General features: G+C 42.3%; 1 protein-coding gene across 3 annotated transcripts in view; it reads right to left on the bottom strand.

The window, feature by feature from the left end:
- RHBDD1 (rhomboid domain containing 1) overlaps positions 1-22,944 on the bottom strand; it is a 160,641-nt gene that overhangs the window by 107,398 nt on the left and 30,299 nt on the right. For all 3 annotated transcript variants that reach the window (XM_073625975.1, XM_073625977.1, XM_073625976.1), the window contains 3 exons: positions 10,626-10,691; positions 9,159-9,651; positions 8,428-8,560 (listed from right to left, as the gene is read on the bottom strand). In XM_073625975.1, coding sequence (XP_073482076.1) covers positions 8,428-8,560; positions 9,159-9,588 — 563 coding nt within the window. In that variant the 5' untranslated portion in view covers positions 9,589-9,651; positions 10,626-10,691. The remainder of the gene's footprint in view (positions 1-8,427; positions 8,561-9,158; positions 9,652-10,625; positions 10,692-22,944) is intronic.

Here is a 22,944-nt window from a genome sequence, read left to right as displayed (position 1 = left end):
CATCTCAGAGCCCAAACCAAATCACCTAAAATGGGCTCTGAACAGTAATTATATTGCATGATTACCTAGCCAGGACATCTGTAACGCTTACTGTATGTAAAGTCCTGTTACGAACAAATAGCATCATCCCCATTCCCTTTACCATCCCGATTTCATCATAACAGGGAATAAGTAGTACACGCATAGCTTGGAGAAAAGAGCATATGCTAGCTCTTTAATGGTAGGCTGTGTACACCCATCGCATTTAATATCCCAGGTAGAGGTATGTTCATATTTTATGTAACAATATGAGTTATGGCAAGCTGACAGATATTTTCCTCTCATCTTTTGTGCAGACAAATGATGACATTCCTGTGGAAAAAATGCACATTTTCAATGCTGCCGCCTGTGGCAATGTTTGTTCTTCAGCCTTTTACACTAAGTGAGATTGATGGTTATAGTTTATTCACACATGTAACATGAATCACCAGGTTGCTCTGCGGCATTAGAAAAACAAGGTAGACATTTTAGCAAGGGGTGGGAAAAGAAAGCCTAAAGTCAAGTTAGTGTACTAGTACCTAATCTTGACAGATACAGATCTTCTATTTCCTCATTGCATGATTCACCTGTTCTTACTAAAACATCAACAATATTTGTTCTTAGCCAGCAGTCTTCCAGGGCCCCGGTCAGCGGTGGCCCATCCATAAGGGCCACAGCCCTCCTAATCTCCATGCGAGGTGTTGGATGCATAGAGTTCTGAGGGTTTTTTTTTTTTGTGACACACATGATTAGAGTCAGAGGCTCTAATTGGATTCAAAAAGGTTGGGCTCGGGGGCGCAAAGCACTGTGCCCTGAGCCCACCCTCTTATGACAATCGCGATTCAACAATCGCTATGGTCTTCCTGCTTCTCCTTCCAGCCAATCAGTACAGGAAGCAGGTCCTGAGACCAGATTGGCCGGGAGGAGAAGCACCAGTTTGGCCGGGAGGAGAAGCCAGGGAAGCCACCCACGAGCTGGATGGGGTAGGCCATGCAGATGTTAGCTTGCTATAAATGTATACCCGATCATGGAATTTGGTGGACTCTGTAACCTCATTATGCTATCAATTTATAACCATGTTATTATCAGTTACCACTGTTTTAGAAATTGGCACTATGGTTAGTGTGTATTTCTATGTATATGGAATGAATGTATGTAACCATGTGTCTACAGAATATTAAATAATTTAATATCCACCATTTATTCAATTGCAACCACATGCTTCATTTAAAAGTCCCACCCTTTTGCTCCTACTTCTCATATTGATAGGGATGGAGGCGCATGACCTTACCAGGCCATGGCCTCATTCAAAGTCCCAATTTTTCCCTTCCCTCTTTTCCCCGTTGTTGTTATATACAGAAAGGTGCTGCTGTTTAGCATATGCGCAGGGATGCCATTAAAGCGGAGTTCCACCCAAAAGTGGAACTTCCGGTTATCTGATCCCCCCCCCCCCCTCCGGTGCCACATTTGGCACCTTGGGGGGGGAGGGGGGAGAGTGGGTACCTGTTTTTGACAATTACCCTGTCTCCACTTCCGTCGGACCTCACCGCGGTAAGGTACAGTGGGGACGGAAAGTATTCAGACCCCCTTACATTTTTCACGCTTTGTTATATTACAACCATTTGCTAAAATCATTTAAGTTCTTTTTTTTTCTCATTAATGTACACACAGCACCCCATATTGACAGAAAAACACAGAATTGTTGCCATTTTTGCAGATTTATTAAAAAACTGAAATATCACATGGTCAGAACCTTTGCTCAGTATTTAGTAGAAGCACCCTTTTGATCTAATACAGCCATGAGTCTTTTTGGGAAAGATGCAACAAGTTTTTCACACTTGGATTTGGGGATCCTCTGCCATTCCTCCTTGCAGATCCTCTCCAGCTCCGTCAGGTTGGATGGTAAACGTTGGTGGACAGCCATTTTTAGGTCTCTCCAGAGATGCTCAATTGGGTTTAAGTCAGGGCTCTGGCTGGGCCATTCAAGAACAATCACGGAGTTGTTGTGAAGCCACTCCTTCATTATTTTAGCTGTGTGCTTAGGGTCACTGTCTTGTTGGAAGGCAAGCCTTCGGCCCAGTCTGAGGTCCTGAGCACTCTGGAGAAGGTATCTGAAGATATCCCTGTACTTGGCCGCATTCATCTTTCCCTTGATTGCAACCAGTCGTCCTGTCCCTGCAGCTGAAAAACACCCCCACAGCATGATGCTGCCACCACCATGCTTCACTGTTGGGACTGTATTGGACAGGTGATGAACAGTGCCTGGTTTTCTCCACACATACCGCTTAGAATTAAGGCCAAAAAGTTCTATCTTGGTCTCATCAGACCAAAGAATCTTATTTCTCACCACCTTGGAGTCCTTCGGGTGTTTTTTTTAGCAAACTCCATGCAGGCTTTCATGTGTCTTGCACTGAGGAGAGGCTTCCGTCGGGCCACTCTGCCATAAAGCCCCGACTGGTGGAGGGCCGCAGTGATGGTTGACTTTATACAACTTTCTCCCATCTCCCGACTGCATCTCTGGAGCTCAACCACAGTGATCTTTGGGTTCTTCTTTACCTCTCTGACCAAGGCTCTTCTCCCCCGATAGCTCAGTTTGGCCGGATGGCCAGCTCTTGGTCGTCCCAGCTCTTGGTCGTCCCAAACATCTTCCATTTAAGGATTATGGAGGTCACTTGTGCTCTTAGGAACCTTAAGTGCAGGAACCTTGGCCAGATCTGTGCCTTGCCACAATTCTGTCTCTGAGCTCTTCAGGCAGTTCCTTTGACCTCATGATTCTCATTTGCTCTGACATGCACTGTGAGCTGTAAGGTCTTATATAGACAAGAGTGTGGCTTTCCTAATCAAGTCCAATCAGTATAATCAAACACAGCTGGACTCAAATGAAGGTGTAGAACCATCTCAAGGATGATCAGAAGAAATGGACAGCACCTGAGTTAAATATATGAGTGTCACAGCAAAGGGTCTGAATACTTAGGACCGTGTGATATTTCAGTTTTTCTTTTTTAATAAATCTGCAAAAAATGTCAACAATTCTGTGTTTTTCTGTCAATATGGGGTGCTGTGTGTACATTAATGAGGAAAAAAATTGAACTTAAAATGGATTTTAGCAAATGGCTGCAATATAACAAAGAGTCAAAAATTTAAGGGGGTCTGAATACTTTCCGTCCCCACTGTATGTCAGATGTGCGGCCCCCTCCACCTCCCTCCTCCTTCCTCTGCTGCCTAGACAGTAAGAGAGCGCAGTGCGCTTTTGTGCATGCACAGTAGGGACCGAGCCATGAAGACGCAAGGCTTCACTGCCGGGTTCCCTTACTGGCAATTGTGGCGGCAGCATCGGCTGGGGTGTCAACATCGCTGGATTCCAGGACAGGTAAGTGTCCCAATATTAAAAGTGAGCAGCTACAGTATGTGTAGCTGCTGACTTTAAATTTTTGGAGGGAGGGTGGAATAACGCTTTAATTCTTAATGGCAACCCCACGCATTGGCAAACTATGCGGTGTGGTGCGATTTTACAAAAGGGTCGGGGTGTCTTTCCCGCGTTTGTCTCGGGTAGGGCTAGCAATTGAAATGAATGGGCTGCCCTACACATGTACCCATAGATGTGACCCAAGGCTAAGTCCAACGTGATGCATGCCACCTCGTGGCCTTATCTCTTATATGCAACTGAGTTTTACTGAGCTCCGGGAGTACAGCTATTACTTTACTCCTAGCGTTCTGACAGGAGAGACTCTGTTTTTTCACACATAAGCTGCTCTACCCACCCCTCCCCTCTGCTGTCCATTCACAGAAGGTTTTGTAACTCTGCAACTGCTGCAATGAAGACCAGAAGGTCCAGCGTTGGAGCGCCAGAAATATAGGGATAGTTGTACTTACAGCACTCAAAAATGTAAATTGTATATAAAAAGAAGTCCAAAAGGTGGCATGAACCTCATTAGACTTAACCCATAGTAATTTGGCACATTTTAGAAAGTGTTCGAATTTCTAGAGTTCAGCTTTAAACACTGTCCAATGAGTTGGTAGTCGACATAGGAAGTTTCAAAGCTGAAACAGAATAAAGTGGTGTGATCTTCCTGGCTGTGCTCATTGGCTGAACATAATTACAAATTTAATGTCAGGTAAAACACTTCATATATATATATATATATGTAATTCAACCGTATATTTAGCAGTTTGCCTGGAGTTTGGTTTAAGATGCACGTTCAAAACATTTATCTTACGATCTCCAATTTGTTTTGTGTAGATGTCAAGTTTCTTTCATCAGCGGGACTCTCACAAATGAATAGCCTTAGGTAAGATAAAGTAACACATTTCCCACACCTAAGAGTCTGTGCAATTACAAACAACATGGTCTAGAGAGCCTTACAGAAGATGCCACTACCGTAACATATGCTGAAAAAAGAACTCCCTTTGCTTTGTTCAACAGGAGACATTTGTGAAAAACAAGCAAGAACCACTGAAGAATAACACCCTCTTTACCCTATAAGCTCATATGTTGTTGTTATAAGATCCAGTAAAGCAGTACGGAACAGCTACGTTTTAGAGCTACACTAGATCATCCCCAAATTGATTTGCCTTTAACGCCGAAAATTAGACGGATATTAAAAAGGCACAAATACATTCAGATCTAATAATTAATATATCATTTACTTTATGCATTTAAAATATGAGCAATCAGTAGCTCAATTTGACTTGGTATCAGCCCCTTGCAGCCTACTGTACAGTAGAGCTCAGAAATGGGGAGGGAGAAATAGCACGAGGAACCAGTTATGCTACAGTTCAAAAAGCATGCTGATAGGTGGAGAGAGCAGAGTGATGGTGATATGAGCTCTTCAGTGTTCTGTTTCTCCTTCTACTGTCCAGTCACAGGGTGGGGGTGGAAAGGAGACCTGAAAGTGAAAATGCAGCAGAGAACCTGGTCCCCTTCTTTTCCAAGCGTCAGAACTGGATGGACAGAAATACAAATCCTTTGACAAGTAAAACAACTCTCATAAAATGTGTAGGGATGTAATAATTTGGCTAAATTCCTTTTTTATATTTTTAGACCTAACTGTTACTGAACAGAAGTGATCCTCTAAGCATGGAGTGTACTTTTTCTGCACCCAGTTGTTTACACCAGCAGGGTTTGCTGGAGAAGTATCATTCTGTATTTAGGGGTTTTATTAGTGGATCTGGGGAACCTGCTGATGCATGCTGGGAGAACACATATCTGTGACACTTCCTGTTCCGTCTCCTCCCTCCTGGGCCTTTGCCCTGTGAGGATGTCATCTTAGAAGTTCAATCTCTTCTAGCCTTCAGGCTTTGCACATGGAGCAATGCAGAGATCTTCCTTCCTAGGAGGAACCTGTGATGCATCCTACTGGGACTTTATAGTCAAATAACTGCACCTATTGCATTTTCAATATAGCTGCCTGGGAGCTGAAGATCAATATTTAGTCACTTCTATCGAACATTACTACAAAAAGGGCTACATATGTATTCCATCTGTGTATTCAGATGTAATCAACCCTATTTGGGGCGGCTCTTTGGTGAGATATCAGGGGTCTAATGACCCCTGACATCTCCCCTTTGAGACAGAGAAAGGGACTGAGAACACAGATTTTCCAGTCCCTTTCTCTGTAGCTTCAGCTGCACTAAAGATGAATGGACAGGAGACAGGCTCCTCTCTATTCAAAAACTGAAGCATCGTAAACACAAGTTTACGAAGCTTGGTTATGAATGGTCAGAGTCAGTGATCACTGACTCTCTATAAGGAAGGAGCCTGTAAATGACATGGAGGGGGAGCAGAGAAGGTGCTGAGAAGGACACGGAGGGGGAGCGTAGAAGGACACGGAGGGCGAGCAGAGAAGGGGCGTAGAAGGACACAGATGGCAAGCGGAGAAGGTGCTGAGGACATAGAGAGGGAGCAGAGGTGGACAGGGAGGGGAAGCAGAGGAGGACACGGAGGGGAAGCAGAGGAGGACACGGAGGGGAAGCAGAGGAGGACACGGAGGGGAAGCAGAGGAGGACACGGAGGGGGACCTTAGGAGCACGAAGGAGGAAATGGAGGAGGACACAGGGGACAGTTGGGGGTGATCGGTACGGGAGTTATAAGCACTGATCTCCCAGTATAGATTTCAATAAAGCAGCTGAAAGCCGCGGGAGGGAGAGGTGGCTGTTAGCTGCTTTATTGAAATCTATACAGGGAGCTCGGTGCTTGTAACAGCCCCCACCACCGCACCAATCATCCCAACTGCCAAGGTATTAGATTAGAAATGGAAGCATTTGCACGAGTACAAGTACTCGTGCAAATGCTCGGTATTGGCACCAATACTAGTATTACCCCAATTACCTAAACTCTTTGTGTTTGGAGGAAGAGGAATGCTGCCTATGACCCCAAGAACATCATCCCCACCGTCAAACATGGAGGTGAAAAGCTTTTTTCTGCTAAGGGGACAGGACAATTCACCACATCAAATGGATTATGGCCGGGACCATGTACTGTCAAATTTTGGGTGAGAACCTCCTTCCCTCAGCCAGGGCAGCATGACAATGACCCAAAACACATGGCCAAGGCAACAATAAAGTGGCCGAAAAAGAAGCACATTAAGGTCCTGGAGTGGCCTAGCAAACCTGGTGGCCAACTACAAGAAACGTCTGACCTCTGATTGCCAACACGGGTTTTGCCACCAAGTACTAAGTCATGTTTTGCAAAGGGGTCAAATACTTATTTCACTCATTAAAACGCGATTAAATTTATAATTTTTTTGAAATGCGTTTTTCTGGATATTTTTGTTTGGTATTCTGTCTCTCACTATTAAAATAAACCTACCATTAAAATTATAGACTGATCATTTCTTTGTCAGTAGGCAAACGTACAAAATCAGCAGGGGATCAAATACTCCCCCCCCCCCCCCCCTCAATGTATATATACACACCATAGTTTGTAGGCGCTATAAATTTCACGCAAACTAATCAATATACACTTATCAGGATTTTCTTTGCTCAAAAACATGTAGCAGAATACATTTTTTTCAAAGTGTTTGGTCATACGTTTTTAGAAAATAATAATAATAATATTATATATACATATACATATACAGGGGGTCCCCGGGTTACGAACAGGATAGGGACTGTAGGTTTGTTCTTAAGTCGAATTTGTTTGTAAGTCAGAACAGTACCTTTTTTAAGTGCAAATCTAGCCTCAGAGACAGGATGTAAACCCAAATCAACAGAGAAAGGCAACCGGATGGCAGGGGCGGCATGGTTAGTTCAAATATGTTTTTTGTTTCTTTTATTTTTTTACTTTTTAATCACTTTTTTTTATTTGTATTTATTTGTAGCTTGTCGTTTACTTTTTTTTAATTTTTGTATAATTTTCTTATTTTTAATATTATTTTTCTTATTCTTTACTTTTTTTAATTATTTTTTTTATTTTATTAATTTAATTATTACTGTATTTCTTATTTTTATTTTTTTTATCAATTTTTTTTTCACTTAACTTCATTGCTATCACATAGGAGGAAACAATTCCCTGTGTGATAGCAATTGGAGGTGACAGGTTCTCTTTATTGACCCTGTCACCTCCAAAACAGGAGTCCAGGAGGGCAGCTGAGCACAGCTCTCCCCTCTCACTATTTTCACTGTATGGCACAGCAAGGAGATGGATGGTGAAAGCAGCCATCAGAGGCCAGGCAGGGCGGCCGGCCGCGGTGCACCCTCGCGGGGCAGCGGCGTAGGAAAGACCGGGGATCCTGGAGGCTTCGTAGGCCGCACAAGGCCTCGGCCACGACGGGCAGTTTTAGCGGCCTGGCAGGCCACCGGACCATACCAGGCCTGTGGATGGGCAGGCAGGAGGACAAAGGGGACCCGCAGCCAAGCCAGGAACGGAGGAAAGGCTCAGGAGAGGAAGATTCGGCCAGCAGTGACGTCATTCGGGCCCCGTTCGTAAGTAGGGGTTGTTCGCAACTCGGATGTTCGTAAGTCGGGGACCCCCTGTATACACACACATACACACACCACTTCAGCTCCAGAAGATTTTACCCCCTTCATGACCATGCCATTTTTTGCTGTTTGGCACTTTGCTACTTTAACTGGCGATTGCTTGGTCATGCAACCCTGAACCCAAACTAAATTGATATTTTCTTTCACACAAAAAAAAAAAAAAAAATTTATATATATAATTTTTTTTTTTTTTTGCGTGAAAGAAAATATCAATTTAGTTTGGGTTCAGGGTTGCCTGACCAAGCAATCGCCAGTTAAAGTAGCAAAGTGCCAAACAGCAAAAAATGGCCTGGTCATGAAGGGGGTAAATCTTCTGGAGCTGAAGTGGTTAATGATTAAAATGTGACTCTATAGGTAAGGTGCAAAATACACATTTCGTAAAATTATATAACACCACAAATAAAGATGATATAACATTAAGTTACTTACCCTGGAGAAAGTAAATGAATTGCTACTAACTCGGCCCAGCAAGCATACTTGTTAGGAACGTGCAAACCAAATATGCTGCTTGAGCCTCCAGGGTGATAATGATTATTCAGAACTTTTAAAGCAAAAAGGACCCCTAGATATAAAACATAAAAAAAGAGAGAATTACTTCCAGCACACAGGTAAGCAGGGAATAAAATGACTGAGTTACAGGTACATGCCGAAGTCAGAAAAACGACAGTTGCAAAAGAGGAAACAATTGTCACTAGTGTTCGTCATAGTCCCATAGTCACTTGTTCATGCTTCAATGTCAAGCAGGGAAAGAGAGAGTTATACCCCAAACCACCAAAGAGCAAGTCCAAGTAATTTGTATCACTACTCTCTAGATAGAAGTTGTAACATCACTGGTCATGAAATTCAAGGTTAGTTTTTGAACATTTTCCCTATTTCCTTTAAGTCATTCTGTCACAGAGAGTAATAAGAAAAACAAAAAACAGTAGGGAGTGAAGTTACTGCTTTGACAAATTCAGTTATATGTAAAAAATTAAGCTTGAGCTATTGAGCTCCTGAAAAAACAACAGGCTACCTTCTACTGAGGAAAGACCCAAAAACATTTGAAAAAGAGCTCTATCTTCTGGTGCATATAAAAAAATACGAAATAATCATATGCTATATTTTATATTTAAAGCAGATTTTTTTTAAACATTAGTATTGACCATAGATAGATTACATACCAGAGAATCCCACAGCACACTGCATTTTATAGGATGGGTCATGCAGACTTTCAGCGAGGAGTAACTGAACCAGAACATAAACCACGCCAATCAGTTGTGAGAAGGCTGCAATTATTACAGCAAATGACACACTCCCTAACCTCTGCTCCAGCTTTGTTCCCTTCCATAAGAGCGACACCATATTAAAATATAGATGCCAGTCATCAGCATGGTGGAAAGGTGAGAAAAGCAAACGTTCCCAGTCTCTGTGATAGTAGCCTTCATTTACGCTGATACAAACATAAAGCAAGGGTTTTATGGGGTTTAAAAATAAATAAATATTAAGTCCCAGCAGGGCTAAAGTCACAGGAGGGATGTTGTTAAACCCAAACTGATATATCTGGGCAAACAACAATAGAAGCCCAGCATCTACTCCTCGTCGCCTCTGCATTGTGGTACTTCCCTTGATTTATAGTTACAGAACTGAATGTGATGAAGACATGTGATGTTACATCTAGAAGACAAAATGCAATATATTAGTATGAACAATCGTACAAATACAGTATATTTAAAGCTGAACTCAGGGATGAAAAGTATTTAACCTTGCCCCTCTCGCTTTGCCTAGGAGGTGATTACTTACCTTATTCTTCGCTCCTGCAGGCCTCCTTAAGTGCGACCAGGCCCCTGAACCCTCTTCCCTTCACTGCCTGACCATTTGCAGTGATCTGATGTCATCCCATACAATGCAGGACCAGCAGTCCTACACTGTATACACTGTTAAGATATATGTGAAAGTAGGGGATACTCAACACTGAAAAAGTTAAGTAAATAGATAGTACCCCGATGTCTCAGCCTAATATTAGGTGGGGTTTCTGAAGCCAAAAGGGTTAAAAATAAAAAGAAGTCTTAACGTAGGTAAGTGATAGAGGTTACCAAAGGGGCTCCTATGAGAAACACACTGTGGCATAGAAACAAGACATGTGAATCCAAAACCATATAGAGAACCTTCACCATACCATAGTAAAACAATTGTGACAACGTTGTCAAGAAAGAATTAAAAACAGCCTGGACTCTTCAAACATACAAGCAATCACACTAATGGCTAGCAATGATGACCAGTAAATAGGAGTAGCCCTTGCGCAAAGAGACACCCAACTTCAGTAAACTGAATTGATAAATGTGACCCCAAATGAGGGGTCAGAAAGGTCAGAATCCAAGGATACGAGCAGATATAAAGAATTCCTTCAATGTTAGCAGTAATGGAGAGACAAAGTCATACACTGTACAGAGGATAATGAGGGTCCACCCACTAGAGCTTTGGACAGCTGAGTAGAGTATATCAGCTTAATCATCATCTCCTAGGCAAAATGTACAGTTAGCCCTTGCAGTTGGGAAAAGGGAGGGGAGGGTCCCTCTGCAAAGGGTTAATGTTTTTCATGCCTGGAGTTCAGCTTTAAGGAATATACAAAAATGTAATTCTACTCTTACCAGTGATCCTCTTTTTCTGGATTCCCCCACAACAGCTTAGAACTGGAAGAAACAGTCTTTGTCTACCTGTTGGAGGAAGAAAATAGACTTTAATGGTCTTGCCCCATCACCTCAGTGTTATCTAAAGATTAAGACAGGGTTCACAAGTGTACACTGTGGTGTGCTGCATTAACGTGTTATGTTGCATTAAGACAGACCCTTTATTTATTTTAATTTTTTTTGCAGACTCTTTATTTACCTTCACCAGATCACATTTAACAACATACAGTGCCTTGAAAAAGTATTCATACCCCTTGAAATTTTCCACATTTTCTCATATTACAACCAAAAACGTAAATGGATTTTATGTGATAGACAAACACAAAGTGGCACATAATTTTGAAGTGGAAGGAAAATGTCAATACTTTGTAGAACCACCTTTCGCTGCAATTACAGCTGCAAGTCTTTCTGGGTATGTCTCTACCAACTTTGCACATCTAGGAGAATGACATTTTTGCACATTCTTCTTTGTCAAAATAGCTCAAGCTCTGTCAGATTGGACGGAGAACGTGTGAACAGCAATTTTCAAGTCTTGCCGCAGATTCTCAATTGGATTTAGGTCTGGACTACGACTGGGCCATTCTAAAAACACATGAATATGATTTGATCTAAACCATTCCATTGTAGGTCTGGTGGAATGTTTAGGGTCGTTGTCCAGCTGGAAGGTGAACCTCTGCCCCAGTCTCAAGTCTTTTGCAAGGTTTTCTTTTAAGATTGCCCTATGATTGGCTCCATCCATCTTCCCATCAACTCTGACCAGCTTCCCTGTCCCTGCTGAAGAAAAGCATCCCCATAACAAGATGCTGCCAACACCATGTTTCACGGTGGGGATGGTGTATTCAGGGTGATGTGCAGTGTTAGTTTTCTACCACACATGGCGTTTTGCTTTTAGGCCAAAAAGTTTAATTTTGGTCTCATCTGACCAGAGCACCTTCTTCCACATGTTTGCTGTGTCTCCCACATGGCTTGTCGCAAACTGCAAACAGGACGTCTTATGGCTTTCTTTCAGAAAAGTCTTTCTTCTTGTTACTCTTCCATAAAGGCCAGATTTGTGGAGTGCACGACTAAAGGCCCGTACACATGCTTTGATTTTCGGATGTCAAGTGTGTTAAGGCGATAGATCATCCGCAAATCTTACCGTTAGTACGGTGCTTTCGACAGCCGATTTCACTTTTTCATCAGACAAAAGCTGAATGTGCAGACTATAAATTTTTTGTCGGATGTGAACTCAATGTCTGATTTTCATTTCACTAGTATGGCTTTCATACAAAAAAAAAAAAAAAAAAAAAAATCATAAGAGCAAGACTACGCATGCTCAGAAACGAAAGAATACATACAAAACTATTCAACACTTCTTACGTAATTCTGACGTTGTATTCTGTCAAATGAAAATTCTCATATTGTTAGTAACCTCTTCACTTTCGACATGAAACTAGCATGGCACAAAAATCAGACGTTCTGTCGTCCGAAAATCAAAGCGTGTGCACGAGGCGTTAATAGTTTTGCTGTGGACAAATTCTCCCACCTGAGCTGTGGATCTCTGCAGCTCATCCAGAGTTACCATGGGCCTCTTGGCTGCTTCACTGATTAATACTCTCCTTGCCTGGCCTGTCAGTTTAGGTGGACGGCCATGTCTTGGTAGGTTTGCATTTGTGCCATACTCTGTCCATTTTCAGATGATGGATTGAACAGTGCTCTGTGAGATGTTCAAAGTTTGGGATATTTTTTTATAACCTAACCCTGCTTTAAACTTCTCCACAATGTTATCCCTGACCTGTTTGGCCTTCATTATGCTGTCTGTTCACTAAGGTTTTCTAACAAACCTCCAAGGGCTTCACAGAACAGCTGTATTAGGGTTGTCCCGATACCACTTTTTTAGGACCGAGTACAAGTACCGATACTTTTTTTCAAGTACTCGCCGATACCGATTACCGATACTTTTTTTTTAATGTCACGTGACAGTTTTTTTTTTTTGCTATTTTTTTTGGGGGGGGGGGGTCAACGTTGTACGTGTGTGTGTTTTTTTTGTTTTTTTTTTTTTACAATTTTTATTTTTTACAATAATATTTTTTTATTCTTTATTGTTTTTTTATCAGCCTTTTTGGAGGGCTTTGGTGAGATATCAGGGGTCTTAACAGACCTCTGATATCTCCCCCTTGAGACAGAGAAAGAGACAGAGGATAGAGATTCCCCAGTCCCTTTCTCTGCAGCGTCAGCTGCACTGAGAGTGAATGGAGAGAAGACAGCGGCTCCTCTCCATTCATAAACTGACACATTGTAATCACAGGAGATTACAATGTTTCAGTTATGTGAATAGACAGAGTCAGCTGACTCTATCCATTCACAAAGGAAGGAGGAGGGGGACGGAGGAACTGAGGGGGAGAACGGAGGGGACAGATAAGGAGAGAGGAACGGAGGGGACAGATAAGGAGAGAGGAACGGAGGGGGAGAATGGAGGGGACAGATAAGGAGAGAGGAATGCAGGGGACAGCGGAGAGGCACAGAGGAACGGAGGGGGCATGGAGGAGGATGCAGTGACAGTCAGCTGTGAGATCACCGCTGTATGTCACTAAAGCTGGTGAAAGCCGCTGGGGGAGAATCTTGTAACTCCCCCACGCACTGATCACAGCTGTCTTCTAGGTATCGGGGAAGCATCGGGAGCATTTGCCCGAGTACAAGTACTTGGGCAAATGCTCGGTATCGGTGCCGATACCGATACTAGTATCGGTATCGGGACAACCCTAGTATTTATACTGAGATTAAATTACACACAGGTGGACTCTATTTACAAATTAGGTGACTTCTGAAGGCAATTGGTTCCACTAGATTTTAGTTAGGGGTATCAGAATAAAGGGGGCTGAATACAAATGCATGCCACACTTTTCAAATATTTGTAAAAAATGTTGAAAACCATTTATCATTTTCCTTCCACTTCACAAATATGTGCCACTTTGTGTTGGTCCATCATATAAGACCCCAATAAATTACATTTATGTTTTTGGTTGTAACATGACAAAATGTGGAAAATTTCAAGGGGTATGAATACTTTTTCAAGGTACTGTACCTGCACCTTTCTTCCAGACGTAATGTGCCAGAACTCATGGTAATGCAGGTTTGTTGTGAAAGTGTGCTATTGAACAGTAATGGCACCCCAAAGCATGTTACTGCAATGCAATGGTTTAAAAGGAGCCCTAAAGTATGTGTCAATAACCACTTCCCCGCCATTATGTGACATTTCCTCAGGGGTGCACAAGCGTGCCGGAGACCTGCTCCCGCTGGAGCCCAGTGGCCGGTACCTTGGACTCGATGTCCGCCAACACCCACCGATTGTACAGTACACAGGCAGGACAGCTGCCTAGGTAAACAAGGCAGATTGCCATTCTGTCAGTAAGGAAGGTATTGATTCTGTGTTCCTGGAACATGGATCAATGCCTTCTTATAGTAAAAGCACCTCCCCCACAGTGATAAAACAAGGCTAGGAACAGAGTTAACCCCTTGATCACCCCTGATGGTAACCCCCTCCCAGTCAGTGTCATTAATACAGTGCATATTTTTTTAGCACTGATCACTGTATTAGTGACACTGGTCCACAAAAAGTGTCAAAAAGTGTCCCCAATCCCCGCTATTACCAGAAAAAAAAAAAAAATATATATATAATAATAATAAATATATATATATCCCATAGTTTGTAGACGCTATAAAACTTTTGCGCAGACCAATCAATATACGCTTATTGGGATTTTTTTTAACCAAAAATATATAGCAGAATACATATTGGCCTAAATTGATCAAGAAATTAGATTTTTAATTTTTTTTTATTGGATGGGTTTTATAAGTATGCAGGCATCCGGGGTAAAGCTGTCCACATAGACCATCTTTTGCACCACCATCGATGTCATCCTTTCCACGCTGCGCTCTATACCTCCCTTTCAGATCGCTCTACTGCAGGGTAGTCTTCCTGGTCACAATTGCAGACTGACAGTGGTGAGAGCCGGCGGTGTGGAGGACGGTCTATGTGGACAGCTTTACCCCGGATGCCTGCATACTTAGATGTGCCTCTTTTAATCATCAACCATGTGAGTTGCTCAATGTTTGACCTTCATTAAATGTAACCATATTGCTACACTTAGAGGCACCTCTCTTCTCTTTTATACTCTGTAGCTCCTGCTGGATTTTGCTTCTAATCCCCTAGTGGAGGCTTCCATTTGTGGATAGACATTTTATGGTTACACAACCTATCACATTGCTATAATCTTTTTATATGTACTACAAACTGAAAGACCTATGAATAAATGGTTGTGGAACAAATCATCTGAGTTTCCATTATTTCTTATGGGAAAATTTGCTTTGATATACAAGTGCTTTGGATTACAAGCATGTTTCCGGAACAAATTATGCTTGCAATATAAGGTTTTACTGTAATGTATGGCTAGCCTTAGATATTACACTCCCCTTTCCTCCGGCTTCTGTGGTGACATCATTTGGCTGCCGAGATCCCAGATGATATAGTAGGTGCGTGTGTGCGAGTGTCTGTCCTGGCACTGTTTGTGTGGTTTGGTTAACTGTCTTCACTCTCTGGAGTGCATGCAATGAAGAGACAGTGTAGGGGACAGAAGTGCACATCACATGGCAATATAGTCATATGCAAAATCTTTGACGAATGCACTGTGGCTATAATGTACAGGGGCAGAGGCTTTGGGGGACAAAGCCTTTGTACATAAGATAGGGAGACTAAGCTGAAAATTCGCAGTCACCCTGTTGTGAAAAGGTATAAAAAGGTATCCATATAGGCCCAATCTTTAATGTATAGTACTTAGGGTCGCCACCTCATCCCTTTAAACCCAAACACATTAATTACAGTTGGGCTCATAAGTTTACATACCCTGGCAGAATTTATGATTTCTTGGCCATTTTTCAGAGAATATGAATGATAACAAACATTTTTTTTTCACTCGTGGTTAGTGTTTGGCTAAAGCCATTTATTATCAATCAACTGTGTTTACTCTTTTTAAATCATACTGACCCTGATCAAATATTTACATACCCCAGTTCTTAATACTCTGTATTACCCCCTTTAACATCAATGACAGCTTAAAGTCTTTTGTATTTGTGGATGAGGCTCTTTATCTTCTCAGATGGTAAAGCTGCCCATTCCTCTTGGCAAAAAGCCCCCAGTTCCTATAAATTCTTGGGCTGTCTTGCATGAACTGCACGTTTGAGATCTCCCCAGAGTAGCTCAATGATAATGAGGTCAGGAGACTGAGATGGCCACTCCAGAACCTTCACTTTATTCTGCTGTTGCCAATGACAGGTCGACTTGGCCTTGTGTTTTGGATCATTGCCATGTTGGAATGTCCAAGCACGTCCGATGCGCAGCTTCCTGGCTGATGAATGCAAATGTTCCTTGAGTATTTTTTGATAACATACTGCATTCATCTTGCCATCAATATTGACCAATATTCCTGTGCCTTTGTAGCTCACACATCTTCAAAACATCAGCGATCCACCTCCGTGTTTCACAGTAGGAATGGTGTACCTTTCATCATAGGCCTTGTTGACTCCGCTCAAAATGTAGGGTTTATGATTGTGGCCAAAAAGCTCAATTTTGGTCTCATCACTGCAATCACTCCAAATGACTTTGTGCCACAAGGTTTGAGGCTTGACTCTGTGCTGTTTGGCGTATTATGAATCAAGATACTTTGTGGCATTTGCGTAGTAATGGCTTTCTTCTGGCGACTTGACCATGCAGCCCATCTTTCTTCAAGTGCCTTCTTATTGTGCATCTTGAAACATAACATTTTTTCAGAGTCCTGTATTTCACCTGAAGTTATTTGTGGGTTTTTCTTAAATCCTAGTTGGTCTACCTGACCGTGGTTTGGTTTCAACAGAACCCCTAATTTTCCACTTCTTGATTAGAGTTTGAACACTGCTGATTGGCATTCTCAATTCCTTGGATTTCTTTTTATATCCCTTTCCTGTTTTATACAGTTCAACTACCTTTTCCCGCAGATCCTTTGACAATTCTTTTGTTTTCCCCATGACTCAGAATCCAAAAACGTCAGTGCAGCACTGGATGAAAAGATGCAAGGGTCTGTCAGGAGTCCAGAAACTCATTGACCTTTTATACACACACACACTAAATTACAAGCAAACAGATCACAGGTGAGGATGGTTACCTTCAATAGCCATTCAAACCCCTTTATGTCAACTTGTGTGCATGTTATCAGGCCAAAATCACCAGGGTATGTAAACTTTTGATCGGGGGTCATTTGGGTAGCTTCTGTTGCCATCGGGGTGGATATAAATCAATGATTAAAAAAAATTATTTTAATAAAATGCTTTGAGTGGAAATCTATCTAAAGATAGTTTTCTATTTAAGATACATTAATAATTTAGTTTATTCAGCATGAAATGGAGTTATGTAGCATGAGGCTGTATCTTCTGAAATATTTACATTTTTGGTAGACTCAGTCAATGAATCCAAGCTCTGCAAGCTGACATAAAATGCACTGCATTGATGCATTCACACAATTTCACAGTAACCATAAACAAAAAATCCCAAAAATCAGGAATATTCCTTTATCCCATTGTTTTGCACATTTAAGTACAAACTGTATCATTGAATTGGTTCTGATATCGCTGTTTTACTAACCTGACAGCTTATTATTCTAAATAGGAAACCTTCATTTTGTTTGCAAATATTAAAGATTTTAACTACCAGCAAGAATACGCCTTTACATTTAAAGAGCACCTGTCATTTCAGATCCATCATGTTAGTGATGCCACGTCTCTCACCTTGTTGTGTCACTGCCGCATCAACAGCTGTCCCATTAAAGTGAATGGGACTGTCGGTGAGTCAGCAGCGGGTCAGAGGAGGAGCCACTGTGGGACAGAGATGACAGTTGCTCTTTAAAAATTATGATTTCAATCGATTTGATTTAAATCAAATCCACCCCGATTGCCATTAGGATTAAAAAAAAAAAAAAATAAAAAAGGGAGTAAAACACAGTTGATCGATAATAAATGGCTTCAGCCAAACACTAACCATGAGAGAAAGAAATGTTTTTGTGTTATCATTCATATTCTCTGAAAATGGCCAAGAAATCATAAATTCTGCCAGGGTATGTAAACTTATGAGCACAACCGTACACAGGTTCTGAGGCCAATTTAATGCAGGTAAGGCACTACATTTAATTACCACCTTAATCAGCAACAGAACCTGTGTAATTAATATGACGTGGGATATGAGGGATGACGTGGCAACCCTAATTATACTATATGTTTATGATCATATGAGAAAGTACAAAATGTTTAGCACCTAAGACAAACTTCAGGGTTGGGCAGGAAATACTGCCAAGTGTGAACAGCCTGACTTCCAAGCATGCCACAACAGCCACTGTAATTCTATTTTAAATTCTAATCATTGGCTTACACCAGGACAAATCTGAACAACACTGATTGCATATTTCGTCAGTTGCCATTTTTACAGCAGACAAACTTTGGATAACAGGTCAGCCAAGTAGTGCTAAGAGAAGCAGCACTAAAGAGATTTAGGATGTGACTTTGGGGTTATTCTACTGAACAGAACATCTGGTATTTGTGCTAAAGTAGAGTTGCTGACATTGCTTCATTAAAATTCTATTAGTATCTCTGGTGGGAGCGACAAGGGAGTCTGTGCCACTTAGCATTACTGTACTACAAGTCAAAGAAAACATTTTTTGTTCTGAAATATCCAATGCATAGATATGGACAGTCACATTCATTCATAAAACAAATGCTAACAGAGAACGGGATATTTGTTTATCTACCCACCACAAATGGAACAAGTATAGCTACTGTATTGTCTTGTTGAGTGTCATGACAGCATGCAATGTCAAAACTGTAGCTTTTAACTGTAAAAATTACTTCTTCTGGCAGGCCTTACATAATTTTGTAAGTCAAATATGTATCAGACTCCTAAGCATATCTGAAAAAGCAAGAATAAAAATGTACAAACAGTACAACAGATATGACACATAGTAGTTAATAAATCTGTGTTCCTGCTACTTAAAATAAGGCGTGTTAATTACATGCAAGACACAGCAACAAGTTCACTTTAATATCGGGCCCCATAAGCTGCAAGTACCTTCTTTTCACTCCCCAACCAATGTGTTCATCAAAGTAAGGGAGAGTAAAGCTTTGTGTAAGCTCCAAATCGTGACTGTTAAAGCCTCTCTCCCTGACTACATGTGACAGGGATAGGTGTTCGAGTGTCCAATCATTGTCACATGGGAGAGAGGAAGGTGAGCCAAGTGCTTTCCCAAAACCAGTATTAGATGGTCCTCTTTGCAGCCAAATAAAATGGCGGGAGAGTGAATGAAAGGTGGGAACATGTGGCTGGTGGGTTGCATATTTTACCCACTCATTATTCTTAACATAGCAAATTAGAAAAAATTTAGAGTATTTGCATTTTTACTGATTTCTGCTTTATTGCAATTTTTTTTTTTTTTTTTTTTTTAAGTTTCCTGGTTTTTAATCAAAACAAATCTAAATGGCAGGACTAGGTTAGGCTAACTCTACATGTCCAGGCTTGATTACAGCAAACCCTCCTAAAATATAAACCTCACTTATTTTGACACTTATCATTGTTAAGGCAGAAGATCCAACAAAAATATAAATGTCATGTTAAAAGTAAATTCCTGAAGAGGTCGTTAAAAACTATTCATATCTATCAGTCTAAAAAAAGGGGTACAAAGCCCCATCTGAAGGTGGTCATACATTATAAAATTTTTCTTTTTCAATTTCTTTTAGATTTACCTTCAAATATGTAGTGCAAAGGCCTGTCTGATTGCATACACATTGAAGGTGATTTACAAGAAAATTGTATAATATGTCACCAGCCTAAGGCTTTGGGATTCCAGTGACCCATAAAAGAGCCATAATGTTCAAACAGAAAGCTCTTGTAACCCCACACAATATTCCCAGGACTGGCCAACCTGCCAAAGGGTAAAAATATCTGTAAAATCATAAAGTGTTCGAGAACACACCCCAAAAAAAATGCATTCTTCTCTCGCAAAGGCAAAGACCGGTTTAAAAAAACCCTAGTTAGACTTACCGGTAACGGTATTTCTACGAGTCTTTCAGGACAGCACCTGGAGAGAGCGCAGCTCCACCCACTTTTCCCAGGAAACACTGCAGTCAGTTTTTTCTTTAAAGACCGGACACTTCCACCATGGCCTCAGTTGTTCATAGAGTACCTCCAGCCATGCTGAAATTAGATAAGCAGAACATAGCAATAACACCACATTTTTATAAACCAATTAGGGCGGGTCATCGGTGCTGTCCTGAAAGACTCGTAGAAATACCGTTACCGGTAAGTCTAACTAGGGTTTTTCTCCCCTCGTCTTTCAGGACAGCACCTGGAGATGATAAAAGAGTACTTACTCTAGGGTGGGACCACCGCCTGCAGGACCTTCCTGCCAAACGATTGATCCGCTGCTGAAAGCAAGTCCAACCTGTAGTGGCGGGTGAAGGTGGAGAAGCTTGTCCACGTGGCCGCTTTACAGATCCGGCCTGGAGAAGCCCCCGCTCTTTCTGCCCAGGACGTTGCTACTGCCCTTGTTGAATGGGCCATTACCCCTGTGGGAGGATCAGCCCCTGCAGCCCTGTAGGCTTCACTGATCGCCATTCTAAGCCATCTGCCTATAGTGCTTTTAGAAGCACAATGACCCTTGCGTGATCCAGAAAAAAGAATAAAAAGAGAATTTGTCTTCCTAAACTCTCTCGTAATCTCTAAATAATGGAGTAAACATCTCCTCACATCCAGGGTATGAAAAGCCTCCTCTTTAGAGTTGGATGGTGAAGGACAAAAAGTAGGTAAAACTATCTCTTGTGCCCTATGAAAAAAGGTTGCGACCTTTGGCAAGAAGCCCGGGTCAGTTTTCAGAACTACCCGGTCTGAAAATATCAAACAAAAGGGTTCTACTATAGATAGAGCCTGTAACTCACTAATTCTTCTGGCTGAGGTAACTGCCACCAAAAGAACCAGTTTAAGCGTCCATACTTTTAACGTTGCTTCCTGTGGTGGCTCAAAGGGTGATCTAATCAACCCCTGTAGCGCCAGAGATAAATCCCATTTAGGAAAGGATTTGAAGGGTACCGGCCTAAGCCTGGCCAATGCTTTGAAAAATCTCACTATAAATGGTTCTTGAGATAACTTTCTCTCAAGAAACACCGACAAGGCAGCTACCTGGACCTTCAGGGTACTGGCTGCCAGCCCCATCTCCATACCCTCATTGAGAAACTCTAAAATCGAGGGCAACTCCTGTGGTGAACATTTTTTAGTCATGCACCAGGAGTTAAACCGCTTCCATGTCTTAAAATAAATACCCCTGGTAACCTTCTTTCGGCTATTTAACAGGGTTGATACCAGCTTATCTGAGAAGCCCCTTCTTTTTAGCAGCTGCTCCTCAGTAACCAACCTGTCAGCCTGAGCTGATTGACATTTGGATGCTGAAGGGGTCCCTGGGATAGCAGATCCTTTCGAAGTGGGAGAACCCAATGTGGTTCCACTGCCAACCTCTGTATGGTTGCAAACCAGGGTCTCTTGGGCCAAAAAGGAGCCACCAGGATCAAACTTGTGGTCTCTCGCTGTAGTTTTTTCAACACCCAAGGGATCATTTGAAAGGGGGGAAAGGCGTAGCACAAGTGGAAGTTCCATGGTTGTGCCAGCGCATCCAAACCTTTCGCCTGATCTTGCCTGTTTAGTGAGTAATAGGCTCTCACCTTTGCATTCTTGTGGGATGCGAAGAGGTCTATCTGAGGAGTTCCCCATTTCTTTACTAACTCCTGGAATACCTCCCTGTTCAGACTCCATTCTGCCTCTAGTATCCTTTCTCTGCTTAGAAAGTCTGCCACTAGATTCAGCTCTCCTTTTAGGTGTACAGCTGTTAGGGACTTTACGTTGCCTTCCGCCCAGGATAGCAACTGAAGTGACAAGGCTAGCAAGACCTTGCTTCTCGTGCCCCCCTGTCTTGTAACATATGCCACTGCTGTGGCATTGTCTGATAGCACCTGAACATGATGCCCCCGGACTATTTCCTCGAAAGCCCACAGTCCTAGGAGAATAGCCCTTAATTCCCTTCAATTGGAGGATCTCCCGGCTTCCCTTTTTGTCCAATTGCCTTGAGCCATCTGTCCTTCCAGGTGGGCTCCCCACCCCCAGGAACTCGCATCTGTTGTTAACCTCCTCTCCTGGGGAAAAAACCAGAGCAGGCCCTTGTTCAGATTGGAGTGGCTCCTCCACCACCAGAGCTTCCTCTGAACTCGGGGAGATATCGTTATCATCTTTTCTAGGGACTCTCCATAAGACCAATTTTTCAAAATTGTCTGTTGAAGTTCCCTTGCGTGCAAACGTGCCCACTGTACTGCAGGTATTGCTGCAGTAAGGAGCCCCAAAACAGACATCACTGATCTGATAGAAATTGGCAGGTTTGTCTGGGCCTTTTTTACAGCGTTCTGAAGCTTTACTATCTTCTCCTCTGGGAGATACATTTTTCCCTGTATGGAGTCGATAGTGTAACCTAGAAAGGTTATTGCCTGTGATGGGATCATGTTCGATTTTTCCTCGTTTATTAACCACCCTAGGCTCTCCAGATGCCTCCTCGTCCTTTGTAGATCCCTCTCCAATATGTGCCCTGATTTGGCAAATATTAGCAGATCGTCTAAATATGGGACAATCGAAATTCCTTCTATTCTGAGAGGGGCTAAGGCCTCCGCCAGAATTTTTGTGAATATCCTCGGAGAGGATGACAGCCCGAAAGGGAGAGCTCTGAATTGCAGATGTAGGACAGATCCCCCTATCCTGATCGCAAATCTGAGGTGCTTCTGTGATGTTGGGGATATAGGCACATGGAGATATGCATCTCTTAGGTCTATGGATACCATAAAGCAGTCTGGGGTCAGGAGACCCTTTACCGAAAAGATCGTATCCATCTTGAACCTTTTGTACCTGACCGCTCTGTTGAGTATCTTCAGGTTCAGGATCAATCTGAACTTGCCTGAAGGCTTCCTCACCAGAAAGACGTGTGAATAGCACCCCTGTTCTAGCTCGTTGGGGGGAACATTCACTACCACCCTCTGCTGAATTAACTCCTGCAGAATTGCTGACATAGCCGTAAGCTTCTCCGGGTCTCTGGGAGCCTGAGTTAAATAAAACCGAACCGGAGGGGGTTGGGCAAACTCCAGTCCGTAACCCTCCCTTATAGTTTTCAGGATAAATGGACTGTCTGTTATCCTCTGC

The sequence above is a fragment of the Aquarana catesbeiana genome, linkage group LG04 (assembly GCF_042186555.1).
Source record: "Aquarana catesbeiana isolate 2022-GZ linkage group LG04, ASM4218655v1, whole genome shotgun sequence".
In the NCBI taxonomy this organism is placed as follows: domain Eukaryota; kingdom Metazoa; phylum Chordata; class Amphibia; order Anura; family Ranidae; genus Aquarana; species Aquarana catesbeiana.
This window is presented reverse-complemented; position numbering and strand designations above follow the sequence as displayed.